This window comes from Phallusia mammillata, chromosome 6 (genome assembly GCF_965637545.1).
Source record: "Phallusia mammillata chromosome 6, kaPhaMamm4.hap1.1, whole genome shotgun sequence".
In the NCBI taxonomy this organism is placed as follows: Eukaryota; Metazoa; Chordata; class Ascidiacea; order Phlebobranchia; family Ascidiidae; genus Phallusia; species Phallusia mammillata.
The window spans coordinates 10,032,250-10,046,282 of NC_137257.1; the positions used below are offsets into that span (position 1 = coordinate 10,032,250).

The window sequence follows — 14,033 nt, forward strand, 5'->3', positions numbered from 1 at the left end:
CAGTATTTGAGTATAGGTTAAGTCATCACTTCGTTCAGTAAGCATTGGTACGAAGTATTGGAACAGTAAAGCTGTAGAACAAAATAAAATGAAATTTTTGGAAGTTTTGGGTTAGATGTCTAAATAATAATCAATAAAACAGAAGCAAGTACTATCGAATGGGTTTTAATGTAAAATAAGAACAATGTTTAAAAAATGGGGACATGGGCGTACAGGATACTGTGACAATTCAACAACTTTTTGAAATTGTTTAATCATAAACATTACTGCCAAGGTAGTGGTGTATATAGAATACATCGTGTAGACGTTTCGACAATCTCTGTTGTCATCATCAGTACATGTTTTCAATCAAGCTGTGGAACAGAGATTTTGGACGCAAACCAAAACCGCGTGAGACTGTTGTTTCTCGAATCGCTTTTTACTCAAAGGCATGAACCCGAGCTCAACATCGACACAGTTTCCATGCCCTTGCGTCTGTTCAACACCTGACCCATATCTCCGGTTCTTATCTTTTCGTCTACGCCACCGTTCTAAACGTCGTTCCCTGTTATCGTCTGTGACGTCACTTCACACATCTGCCTTCCCTTTCTTTTCTTTTTTTTTCCTTAGTGCTTTATATACCGTGTTCCACAGCTTGATTGAAAACATGTACTGATGATGACAACAGAGATTGTCGAAACGTCTACACGATGTATTCTATATACACCACTACCTTGGCAGTAATGTTTATGATTAAACTACTTTTCAAGTCCGTGCATAGTGTTCCTAAGTTTTTGAAATTGCTTGCAGAAATAAACAATAACATGAATAAACTTGTTGCATTGTTGTTGCTATCCGCGTTTCTGGTCAATGTTGCATCTGGAAAAAGATTAGTTCATCGATATGGTCTTGCAACCAGCATCAATGGCGGGTAAGACCAAAAAGCTGAAAGTTTTCCCGAATCGTTTAGTTGCGTTTGAAAAATGTTTACTTTTTTATCTTAGTATCTCAATTGGCTACGACGCCCAAAACAGGTTCGAAGCAACTGCCTTGGAGCATGTCCTGGAAGATATGTTCGATGCTGGTATTAAAAAAATTAAACAAATAAATCCTAAAAGTATATTTTTCAGTTACATTTTTCCTTGACCCATATGTGACTTTGTCAAATACGAGGACAATTTGTATTCTTTACCCTGGCTACAAATGCACAGTACAATTAACACGATTTTTTTTTTCAGAACTACATGAAAGAGTCTAAGATTAGAAAGATGAAAACCTCAGTGTTTGTCTGAAAGAAATAATAAATTTGCTATTATTTCGCACTCTTATAATTATAGTAATAAATAGACAAACAAAACGGTTTTGTGAGATTGTTTTGTCGTTTACATTACTTCAAAACTATTATATTAGATTAAAATGTAACAAGAATCTAACATAGACAAATGTAGATCATTTTAAGTATAGGCTATACTGACATGTCGACCTTTGAGTATTAGTTGAGTTTTTTTTCGTTTGGTGATAGACAATATAGCGACACGTTGACATTGTTTTAGCAGGATATATTTTAAAATGTCCGAATAGGTTACAAAAAATTCATTTACTAGTGGGTATTGAAATAGCATGTATCCAGACTTTCATGTTTCACGAATATACTTCATAATGCCACTCACGCAAAATCAATATAAAAACTTTGATAACTTATCTGCCCTATATTTTTCTATGAATTACTTAAACGTCAGCTTTTCAATGGTGTGGCAGCAAGTTGGGAAGCCAGTATGGAAAAAATGTACACCCTGACTGTGCCACGTCAATATATTTAAATACATGTTTGAATAATTTATGCTATAAGTTGTTTAAATAATTCCGTTTCAACTTCAAGTACGAACCCAGAACCCAAACTTTTTCGGCGGATTCAAAGTAAGGGTAAAGGGTTAACTCGGACAACAAGTTTAACCAAGATATTTTGCTTTGGACTCGTGTCTAGTTGTTAAAGCGAGTCTTTCTAAGAATTAACTGACCTAAACTCGTTTGATAAGAATTACAGTTTCAGCTTTTGTAGGCATAAAATTCATATTAAAACAACATTCAAACCATGAAGAGCAAGAGCATGTCCAAACATTGATTTTTGTCAAAACAAATTCAGCAGTTAAAGGGTTAACCACCTTAACTTTCGAACAAATTTTGAATTAAAGTAATGCAGGTGGTAGTACTCAAAGATATGAGCTACACCTTAAGTTTAAGTAAGTAAAAGTACTTTTCACAGGATCTGTCCCTCTAATAGTAGGCATGTTAATGTCCACTATCACTGAGTCAAACGTTTTCAGTAATTGATGATAAAGAATACAGGTATCGACGAAATAAATATTTCGATTGTTACAACTTCGTGTAAGGTGATTTTATGTCAGACGCATTTGCTTCCTTATTATCCCCTTAAGTTTAGCTCCTTTGAATAACACTATAGTGCCGTCCCTAGCACATGCCCAAGTACCCGACTGTCTAAAGTTGCAGAAATGCCTATAAAATGCACTATAAAAGCCGATTTTTAAAATTGCTCAGCAGGTTTTTGGCGAAATATAATATAATTAAAATATATGATTGGTTTGTTTAATTCCATTTTGAACCTAAATTAGCGACTATACCGACCAAAAAACAAACAAACAAACAAATGGGAATGAATTCGGCCAAATTTAACACACATTGCAACATTGTTTCATTAATCTTTTATTTGCTGAACCGATAATTTTGCTGTTGCATATCAAAACAAACTATATGCGTTAACATAATCAACGATTTCGTTTTCTTCAACAAACTATAGGAGGAGCTTTTATCCTCTGAGGAGGTGATCTAAAAAAAAGATTCAAGCTATTGAATTTAAAAATGCTGCTTAAAATTAATACAGTAGGTAAGCACTTACAAACGTACAAAAATTGGTAAGCTTAATTGTCGACGAAACATTTAGATTATATTCTAGATTTGTCAAGTATACTCACCACGAAAGTTTTTTTCCCTTGCTTCTTCAAGCTTTAAAGTATCAGACATGTTCTTCATATTGTCGTGCTTAACGTTTCCAGTGCTAAAACATATTAACATTTAACTTTACAAAACCAGCAAAAATCATCGAAATTAAGTTAAAGTTGGCCCTCTCAAAGATCGAGAAACTCCGTCTTAAGAATAACTGTGTGAATGTTGTGAAAAAAAGCCAAGTTTAAGTAGAAACAAATTTCGTTTCATTAGAATCAAGCGATGTAATGAATATTTGTCTCTGTGTGGTTTGGAAAGCATGTCTTTTGACTAATGTTTTAGAATTATATAGAAGATCTTGATGATCGAATAACGAACCACTGCCGCCTGTCTTTACTGCAAAGCAAGATAAGTCAAGAAAATCTGATATGTTTGGCCATGACAGAGTGTAGATTCAGCAGAAAAGTTATATTTGTTAATTATTTGCTGGAGCCAAGTCAAACTGCAACTGATAACAGCATAAAAATAATAAAGCATTATGAAAAAGGAATTCCGACCAATTTCTGGGATTATTTCAGTAACATCTGCTATGAAAATCCTAATACGGAAACTGTTGAGACCCAACGCGGTGGAAGTGGTTAGTATTGCAATAATATAACGGTTGCTAAATATGATGTAATGTTTTGTGCAAGTATAAAAATGAAGACTATCAAACCAAAAAAATGATTTGCGTTTTTATACAATTTTTTATGCCACATGCGAAAAAAAGTCACTGAAAAAAACCTATACATCTTTGTTGCTTTAAAAAGACAAGGAAGGGTTTTGTTTCCATCCCTGTTTTGGCCACGTCAACATCATTTACGACATGTGTTTTTTTAAGGCATTTGCAAGTTCAATTTGTACCTTTTACTGCGTGTTTCAACATATGCGTGACGCATATTCGATTTGCCGAGAAAGATTTTGCTGCTTTCTTCAAACAAAACCGTGCTAACTAATTAAATCTAATGCATAAACGTCATTTTGAACTTGTTTGTATACTTCAGTACAATAGTACGCTTTGTAAAATGTAAAGTTCCATGCATAACTTTTGTCATGAACCCAAATTACGGACGACACAGACTGCTAAGACCGCACTTTTGAAGGAATAACCTTATTTAAAACACTAGTTCAGACACAATGTTTTGCTAATTGCAAGTATCGTAAAAGTATCTTGCACAACGTTCGATGTAAACTTCTTACCCTCCGTTGACGCTGGTGAGCTGGCCAGGTGGTCTTCCATAGATTGTTGACAAGTTCATCAACAGCATCGACATCAGCACAAATGCAATAAACCTGGACATTTTTTTGCTTTTTAAAGCTTAAGAAAAGAGTCAGCTTGTGAAATATATAAAGCTGTTACTACAAGCCCAAACCAAACTGTTAATGAACACAGATTGTGCAATTTTAATGACTTAACTTGAATTTTACACATTAAGCCAACTTCCACTTGTCCAACCAGTTTCTTCAAAATATATCACCATTTTTTGAATAGGCAGCAAATTAAAAAAGCAATTCAAACCGTTTGTGATTTCAACCAATATATCTTGAACTTCTACGTCCTAGAGAAAAGTCAATAAAACAGCACATGAAGACAATTATACTCTCCAATGGGTTTTTTAGGAAGTGACAAAAAGGCAATCAAAACTTCCTTCCACCTTTTAAGATGTTCAAAGGCAATTGCAGGCTAGAATTTTCTATCCTACGCCTTGCCATATGGGAATGCTTGGTGACCAGCTGATTCGGTAAAACGGTTTCATGCCGTGATCGCTAGTGCATGAACGCTTCATGGCTTATCCCAGTAACGAAATTTTGTTCATATTAACTGATTAATGGACAATGTGGCGATCCCCTACTACGAAGCTGACATCTCCAACATAGGAACGTTGCTTGTAATTCGATATGTGACGGGCTCACGGCTGAACCTGTGTAGCTCAGTTGGTAAAGCGCGACTCACGGCAAAACTCCTGGCGTGGGTTCAAGACCCACCGCAGGCTATCTTGCCATGTGGCAATGACTGGTCACCGGCTGATTCGGTATGATGCCTTCAATGGGCCTGGCGTACTATGGTTTCTCGGTAGAGCATTTCATTTAGGCCGAAGTTTCACCAACTATAATTCGGGCTCTGTTTTAAACAAATGTAGTTCGGGCTCGGTTTTAGTCCTGTACTTTTTGGTTCCGGTTAACTTTGAGTTCAAATTTCGAAACCGCTCACAACACTGGTTACGTCACTCTACAACTCGTTCATAGAAACAATCATTTGGCAACCAGAGTTAAACAATATATATCCTTATCAAAGTTGAAATACGATAAATACAAATACATACAGTAACAGATGAGGAATGAGTGGAGCATGTGTGGAAAACAAAACATACCGAAGAGTACAATAGGTTACATGTTTACTGAAAGCAACTTCTTGTAATTCTTTAATGTTAATCTATATGCACTTCAAAAGCCTGTTAAATTCAATTTTGAAATATTCGGAGAGGTATTATTTTGTATTTCTCATCTGACCACATTTTTCAAGAAACTTGTTTTGCAATCTTCTGCATTCCTTTCAGATCTGTTTGTTTCCGTGAAACCCAGATGGTAAAAAATTGGTCAAATATACTCAATGTTACATGGTGTTTGATCAAACATTAACCATGAATCTAAAAAAGTATCATAACAGGATGACGATTGAAAAAAAAGCGTTTCTACTCACCCGCCGTTAACTGAAGTTAGAGGCTCAACTGTGGCAAAACTTGTTGTAATGCTGACTAGCAGTAAATGCATCAGAAACATCACCAGTTTCATTCCGAATCAATAGGCAACTTAAAATAATCTAAACCTTAGTAACTTTTTGTTGCAAAAAAACCTTCGTGAATAAACAACGCAAAACATAGAATACAAACATTGAAACAAAACTGATGTTTTTGATATTGATCAAGTAAGTGTATTCCAACATTTCTTGAGTTGCGCCCCATTAAGAAACTACACTTCTGTTTGTGGCGAACTTTGCAGGAAAAATACACAATGTATAACAAAATCTTCAAAATAATGGCTGCATAAAGTGTGTCGCGGCACAATGGTTGAATAACACCAGATCAAGCAATTTTTAAGACCGTGGGTATTAAAGCCAATTTTTGTTTTTTAATAACCTCGTTCTGAATTATCAACCTCCTGCTATACTTGAGTGTTTGGACGTTATACATATGTATGTTAAGATTTTGGCTGTTTGCTAGGTTGCACGTACACCTTAAACACCCAATTTAAGTTATAAAAACACAGTTTCACAAAATCTTAATGCATTTTGGTTTGTTCTCAATAAACTTGTCAATGAGCATTTCTATACTAAAGCTTGTTATTACACCACAGTAAGTTTAACACAAAGGCCTACTTGGCGCGGTGATTAAAGTGGATTGACATCCTAATGGTTTTGCATTAATTTGTAGGATGGCGACGTTGAACCGTAAACAATTTCAATCTCTTTTTACCTTTACTAGACAAGTTTGTTTAAAGTTGTCAAAAGTTATGTAACGTTTGAAAATCTACTAACACCACGGCAGACCCACATTTAGCTAAATTTCGATAAGTGGCACATAGAGCACAAATACTTTAAAGCGGCATGTCTTCAAACATGCTCACGGTAAGGGCTTTTAGGTTTGAGGTAAGGTATTATCATTAAAATTTAAACGAAACTAACTTTAAAACTTGCTTTCCAACCCTGCTCTCTTTAAAGTTGCTAAATTAATAATTTAACTCTTTACGCCACCTAGGTATGGTGAGGTATGGTGTTAATGGCTCTACCATTGAAATCAAAAATCTGTATCGGTGCACTTTTATTATTGCAACTGTTGAAATGCTTTGTCCATTAGATAGAATTAACATTTCCCTTTGTCCATTAGAACAAAATGCCTTAAAATATTTGTAAGGGCAGACTTAGAACTTTGTAGAACGCCTTCTCACAATGTGCCTAGTAGGTAGCGCACTCTTTTTGCCTAGTAGGAAGCGCACATTTTATTTTCAGAAAAAAGGATACTATAGCAGTAAGTCTAGTCTGCTCCCGTTTCCACATCATCGTTTTTTGTGTGGAAATTGCTAAAAAATTTCAAGTAATTGAAAGGAATTAGCTTGCAATGTTTTTTTCAGTAAAGTCAAACTTGCGTTTAGGGACCTCTGTCTGGTGCCTCGTAGGTTGCTATTTATTCGTAGTTGCTATTTATCTGATATTGAACGTGTAATAAAATGCACATTTGTGTCCTAAGTTGGTGTTAGCTGTTGTTGCATATATTTGCTTTCCAACAGCGTGGACAAAGCTGGCGTTTAAATATACATGTTACGATTTATTATGACACAAACTTTGATTCATAACAAAAAATAAATTTTGGTAACTGATCTGGCTGACAATAAGCCTAAAAGCTTTAGACAAAGTTTTAGATTTTTATTGGCAATTAGAAATCTAAACCTGTGATGGATATGGTTTCCTAACTTTGCTATTCTTTGTTAAGTTGCAAAGCTGACCTTAAGATAAGACATGGCTAAATTACTTGCGATTTTGCTGATATCATCAGTCATGTTGATGCGTGTGTCATCAGTCTGTGCCCAGTTTTTAAGTTTGGAAACCAATGATGCAGAGTAAGAAACATAATTTGTTTTCCTTAACTATTTTATGTGATGGTCAAATACGTTTTGTGGAAATCCAATGGGTATCTTAATTATGTACCGAACCAACATTTACTTTACGTTTTATAGTGCTTGTTCATATTGGTCACGAAAAATTATAATTGTTTTGTTACCGGTGTTAACGAAGCTGCAACAGTTTCCGCTAAAGGCTCATCTGTTGTATTTGGCTTTCCGCATAGAGAATAAATGAAACAGTGTTATCTGAAAAAAACTAGGAGTGTGGTGTCCCAATTAATGTACTATTGTTCCTTAAGTTTAGTGACTCAAACTTGTGGTTAAACATGGTTAAATTACTTGCGATTTTGTTGATATCATGAGTCCTGTTATTAAATTTATCGTCTATTAAGCCGATGTAGCAATATAGGTTTGCACAGCAACAATGGAGGGTAAAAAGTACTTACTTTTGCATTTGTAGAACTTTTAACATTACTGCAAGACCTTTGGGCCCTAAATTGTTGACGTAGAAAACATTTAAGAGAATTAAAATGCCATCTTTTTTGCAGTCAAAGTCTTTTCTACGACAATGTTAAGAACAGGTTAGAAACTTTGCAGTTGGAAGAAGAAATGGGGAAAATGCTTAATGGTTAGTATCAGCATAGGCCACAGTTTTGTTTTGCAACGTTTTATTAGTTGCTAAGTAAAGATAGAATAAAGTATAAGAGCTGTTCTTATCAAAAATCCAAAACACAATTGCATCTTTTATGGTTGTTTGCTCAACCATACCCACTTATAACTTGGTTTTAACGTTTTATGTTTCGATCTTTTAGATTTGAAGCGAAGCAGAGGATAATTAACGATGCAAACAAAAGCTGCCTGGATGTTGAAAGAGCAAGGAAATATTTTTTGTCTTTGGTGGCTTTTGTTTTGCTGTGTGACTGAAATATAAATAATAAATCAAAATTAAATAAATAACACGGTTAAAGTTTACAATCACAATAAAAAGTTACATGGAATATAATTGTCTCTGTATGTGTTTGCAGCATTTTGTCGACACTTGCTTTATAATTCCAAGGGTGTATAGGCCAAGTTTGAAGAAATATCTTAGACAGCCGCATTCGACATGCCGGTCACACTTTGTTAAGGGTGCTGCGTCTCACAACTCCTTGTTTGTAGATCAATGATTATATAACAACACCCACATCGTAGCACTAACCATTTCATTCGTGCTATAGTTTATTTAGTATTTCGTAACTGTTATTGTTTGGCCGGTTGTGTATTAACTTCCGCAAGTATATGGGGTATTTGTTGGAAAGTAGATCCTCTTTCTGATAAGTTTTAGTGTTTGCTGCCCTGGTCGTATAAACAAAAGCACAATTATGATAACTGGGCCATACGGTTGGCAGTCAGTATTTGAGTATAGGTTAAGCCACCACGTTGTTGAGCATTGGTATGAAGTATTGGAAAAAAGCATTGGTATGAAGTATTGGAATAGTAAAGCTGTAGAACAAAATAAAATGAAATTTTTGGAAGTTTTGGGTTAGATGTCTAAATAAAACTCTATAAAACAGAAGCAAGTACTATCGAATGGGTTTTAATGTAAAATAAGAACAATGTTTAAAAAATGGGGACATGGGCGTACAGGATACTGTGACAATACAACAACTTTTTGAAATTGCTTGCAGAAATAAACAATAACATGAATAAACTTGTTGCATTGTTGTTGCTATCCGCGTTTCTGGTCAATGTTGCATCTGGTAAAAGATTAGTTAATCGATATGGTCTTGCAACCAGCATCAATGGCGGGTAAGACTGAAAGTTATCTGATTCGTTTAGTTGCATATTAAAAATGTTCACTTTTTAGTGTCTCAATTGGCTACGACGCGCGAAACAGGTTTGAAACAACTGCCTTGGAGCATGCCCTGGAAGATATGTTTGATGCTGGTATGAAAAAAATTAAACAAAAAAATCGTAAAACTATAGTTTTCAGTTAAATTTTTCCGTGACCCATATGTGCATGTGTCAAATACGAGGACAAAATTATTTACCCTGGCTACAAATGTACAGTACAATTAACACGCTTTTTGTTTTCAGAACTACATGAAAGAGTCTAAGATTGGAAAGATGACAACATCAGTGTTTGTTTGAAAGAAATAATAAGTTTGCTATTATTTCGCACTCTTATAATGATAGTAATAAATAGACAAACAAAACGGTTTTGTGGGATTGCTTTGTTGTATAGTTTAGAAGTATTATTAAATCAAAATGTTACACAAATCTAACATAGAGAATTGTAGCTCATTTTAAGTCTAGACCAGTGGTTCTCAACCAGGACCCATGGCCCCCCAGGGGGGCCACAAACTGTGTTCCGGGGGGCCACGGGTGTAGAATCACCAGAAACACCCACTGAAATCCATTTCCTTTTTAACTTTATTCCTTAATTTAATCGACTATTTCACGTACTATTTGTCTATATTGAGTTTTTTTACGATTACGGATTATTGATTATTCTATTCGACCTGTTTAAAGTCGAAATTAGTACCGAATTCCAACATGAGATTGCCATTTACATTTTTTAAGGGGACCACAGGTCCTACAGCCTTACTTGAAGGGGGCAATGAGGTCAAAGAGTTAGTTTTAGGGAGCCACGGTCAACGAAAGGTTAGACTTTACTGACACCCTTCGACCCTTAAATATCAGTTGAGTTTATTTTGCTTAGTGATAGACAACATAGCGACACATTGTCATTGTTTTAGTACAGCGGTTCCCAAACTGGGGTCCGCGGTCCTTTAGGGGTCCGTGAGGCAATTTTTGGGGGACCGCGAAGCGGTTGAAGTAATTCTATAATCTTATTTGGCGTCAGTTTGTGCCACTAAATAAGTTTAAATCAAAGTAGAATTGAGAATCGACTGTCTCCATTGCTAAACAATGGCCTTTATTGAATGACAACTATCAAAAATGCAATTGTTCGCGCACAATCGTAATGTTTTTGTCCTGTTTGTGATGTCATATGCTGTCTTTGGATGATTGTTATGCGCAATTTTGCATAACTAGCTAAAATCCTGCAATCAACTTTCGTTTTTATGAAATACACATTTAGGCTTAACGACCGCGAGCCTTCGAAATAATGGCAAAGGGACCGTTTTGAAAAAAATATGAAAAAAGTTTTTTTTGGGAACCACTGTTTTAGTAGGATATATTTAAAATGCCCGTAGGTCACAAAATGTTTATTTACTAGTGGGTATTGAAATAGCATGTATGCAGACTTTCATGCTTCACAGAATAAGCTTACTTCATATATGAAGTGCCACCAACGCAACATCAACAAAAAACTTTGATAACCTATTTGCCCTGTATTTTTCCATGAATTATTTCAACGTCAGCTTTTCAATGGTGCGGCAACAAGTTGGGAAGTTAGTTTGGAAAACATTTACACCCTGACTCTGCCACGTCAATATGTTTAATAATGTTTAAATAATTTATGCTTTAAGTTGTTTAAATAATTCCGTTTCAACTTCAAGTACTAACCGAGAACCCGAATTTTATCGGCGGATTCCATACGGTTAAGAGGGTTAACACGCACAACAAGTCCAAGTCTAGTCTTTCAAGAAAGATATTTGGCTTTGGACTCGTGTTTGATTGGGAAAGCGAGACTTTTCAAGAATTGACTGACTTAAACTCGGTTATTAAGTATTACAGCTTCAACATTTGTAAGCATAAAAATCATGTTAAAACAATACTTAATCACCTTGATTTTCGAGCAAATTTCGAACTGTCGTAATGCAGGCGGTAATATTCAAGAAATGTGATACACCTTAAGTTTTAGTAAGCACACATACTTTTCACACGCTTTGTTTCTCTAATAGTAGGCATGTTAATGTCCACGATCACAATCAAACTTTTTCAGTAATTGATGATAAAAAATACAGACATCGACGAAATATACATCACGATTGTTACAACTTCGTCTAAGCTGATTTTAAGTCATAAGCATTTGATTCTTTCTTTTTCCCTTAAGTTTAGCTCCTTTGAATAACAGTATAGTGCCGTCCCTAGCACAAGCCCACGTACCCGACCCGACTGTCAAACGTTGCTGAAATGTCTATAAAATGCACTATAAAAGTCGTTTTTTTATTACTCAGCAGGTTTTTGGCGAAACATAATATAATTGAAATATATTATTGGTTTGTTTTATTCCATCTGAACCTAATAAGCGACTATACCGACCAAGAAAACTAATTCGGCGAAATGTAACTGCAACAAACTTGCTTTATTACTCTTTTATTTGCTGTACCTGCGGTTGCATACCAAAACACACTATGCATAACATAAACAACGATTTCGTTTTCTTCAACAAACTAGGGAGCTTTTATCCTCTGAGGTGATCTAAAACAAGATTCAAACCATTAAATTGAAAAATGCTGATTAAAATTATTACAGTGCGCAAGCATGTACAAACGTACAAAAATTGCTGAGCTTAATTGTAAAAAAATTGTAGATTATATTTTAGATTTGTCAAGTGTACTTACCACGAAGGATATTTTCCATTGCTTCTTCAAGCTTCCAAGTTTCAAACATGTTCTTCATATTATCCCATGGAATTTTTACACTGCAAACACATATTAGCATTCAACTTTTTAAAACCAGCAAAAATCACCGAAATTAAGTCAAAGTTGGTCCACTCAAACATCGAGAAACCCAGTGTTAGGATAACTGTGTGAATGTTGTGAAAAAAGGAAAAAAAAAAAATTTCGTTTCATTAGAATAAAAGGATGTAAAGAATATTTGTCTCTGTATGATTTGGAAATCATGTTTTTTTGAATAATGTTTTATAATTATAAATATCAAAGATGTTGAAGAAAACCCGATAAGTTTGGCCACAACAGAGTTGTGATTCGGCTGATAAGTTATATTTGTTAATTATTTGCTGGAGCCAAGTCAAACTGCAACTGATAACAGCATAAAAAATAACAAAGAATTATTAAACAGGAATTCCGACTAATTTCTGGGATTATTTCAGTAACATCTGCTTTGAAAATCCTGATACGGAAACTGTTGAGACCAAACGTGGTGGAAGTGGTTAGTATTGCAAAAAAAATGGCTGCTGAATATGATTTAATGTTTGGTATAAGTATAAAAATATAAAAAACCAAATATAGAAAAAATGATTTGCTTTTCAAACATTTTGTTAACCCTCTACTGGATCAGAAAATGCTAGAAGACTTGTTTACATTATTTACCGACGTCCTCCATCAAAAAAACAAAAATGCAAAGACAATAGAATTTGTATATTGACTATTTACTAACGTCTAAAACACAAGGACGCGACCTTATTTTAACACTTTCGTGTCGTATATTTGCAAATATATCTGCAAATTACGATTTGCCGAGGAGATCATGCTTCTTCAAGCACAACTGTGCAAATGTATTAAATGTGCATGCCAGGACCACAAAAAAATAACTCATTATAAAACAAGTTAGACTAGTAAGTCGGGCCGGGCTTTTGGAGATTTAAGTTCGAGCCGGGTTCGGGCTTAGGTTTTGTTACACAAACTGGCTTTATTCGGATCTGAATTTAAATTCTGTGTATTTTTTTCAGATAAAATTAGCCCACTAAGTATATAGTTGCTGGACTTCACCGAATGCCCAACAGCCCTAAAACGCCATGTTTATTTAAGTATTCTGTCCAATGGTACGTTTTGTAGGCTGTTAAGCAGAGGCCTGTCAAACAAACTTTCGTGACTAAACGACTTCTGAACAACGATTCAGGTTGAAGCCGAGCTTCGGGCTTGTACTTTCGGATTGGGCTCAAATTTCGGGTCGGCTTACAACTTTGATTTAGACGCAACGATTTGCTACTTGCAAGTATCGTAAAAGTTTTTTTGCTTAAACGTTTGATTTAAACTACTTACCCCCCGTTGTTGCTGGTCTGGTGGAGGGGTTTTCGTCCATGGACTGGTGACAAGTTCATTAACAGCAACGAAATCAGCACAAACGCAATACACCTGGTCATTTTTGGCTTCTAAAATAACAAAGAGCCTGTTTTAGAAACATAAAGCTGCTACTACAAGCCATGACTAAACTTTAATTTGCACATTAAACCAACTTCCACTTATCAATCTGGTAAAATAATTGAGCTAACTAGTTTCTTCAAAATACACCACGATTTTAAAATAGACAGCAACTATAAAAAGCAATTTAAAACGTTTAATTCCTTGAACTTCGACGTCGCAGCTGAAAGTCAATACGGCTCATTTTAAGGAAGTGACAAAAAAAGGCAATCAAAACTTCCTTCCACATTCTAATAAGCTCAAATCCCACCGCAAGCTAGATTTTTTAGCCTACGCCTTCCCATTTGGAAATGCTTGGTTATACCGGCTGATTCGATATATTACGCCTTTACAGGGCCCATGATTTATATACGAGTATGCTGTTATCGCCGGTCTGCATAAACG

General features: G+C 35.2%; 1 protein-coding gene and 1 long non-coding RNA gene across 3 annotated transcripts; one reads left to right on the top strand and one right to left on the bottom strand.

Annotated features, from left to right (window-relative positions):
• Positions 1-429: 429 nt before the first annotated feature.
• On the top strand, positions 430-3,183 carry LOC145232969 (uncharacterized). Of its 2 annotated transcripts, XM_080097630.1 has the most exons (4): positions 430-719; positions 790-910; positions 984-1,063; positions 1,218-3,183. In XM_080097630.1, the coding sequence occupies exons 2-4, from the start codon at positions 804-806 to the stop codon at positions 1,235-1,237; spliced, it is 207 nt and encodes a 68-aa protein (XP_079953756.1). In that variant the 5' UTR covers positions 430-719; positions 790-803; the 3' UTR covers positions 1,238-3,183. The 2 variants fall into 2 exon arrangements, with proteins under 2 accessions (XP_079953756.1, XP_079953755.1); XM_080097629.1 differs by having other exon boundaries at positions 430-910.
• An 8,500-nt stretch (positions 3,184-11,683) lies between these two features.
• Positions 11,684-13,594, bottom strand: LOC145234802 (uncharacterized). The gene is made up of 3 exons (XR_013861351.1): positions 13,491-13,594; positions 12,108-12,187; positions 11,684-11,964 (listed from the first exon to the last, which is right to left on the bottom strand). It is a non-coding gene; the product is annotated as an uncharacterized LOC145234802 (long non-coding RNA).
• Positions 13,595-14,033: the final 439 nt, after the last annotated feature.

Bases quoted from the DNA above. Each gene is read 5' to 3' on its own strand.
- LOC145232969 (XM_080097629.1), top strand. From the start codon at position 690: ATGTATTCTATATACACCACTACCTTGGCAGTAATGTTTATGATTAAA. The intron at 911-983 runs GTAAGACCAAAA...TTTTTATCTTAG, and splicing joins GCAACCAGCATCAATGGCGG to TATCTCAATTGGCTACGACG. The intron at 1,064-1,217 runs GTATTAAAAAAA...TTTTTTTTTCAG, and splicing joins GGAAGATATGTTCGATGCTG to AACTACATGAAAGAGTCTAA.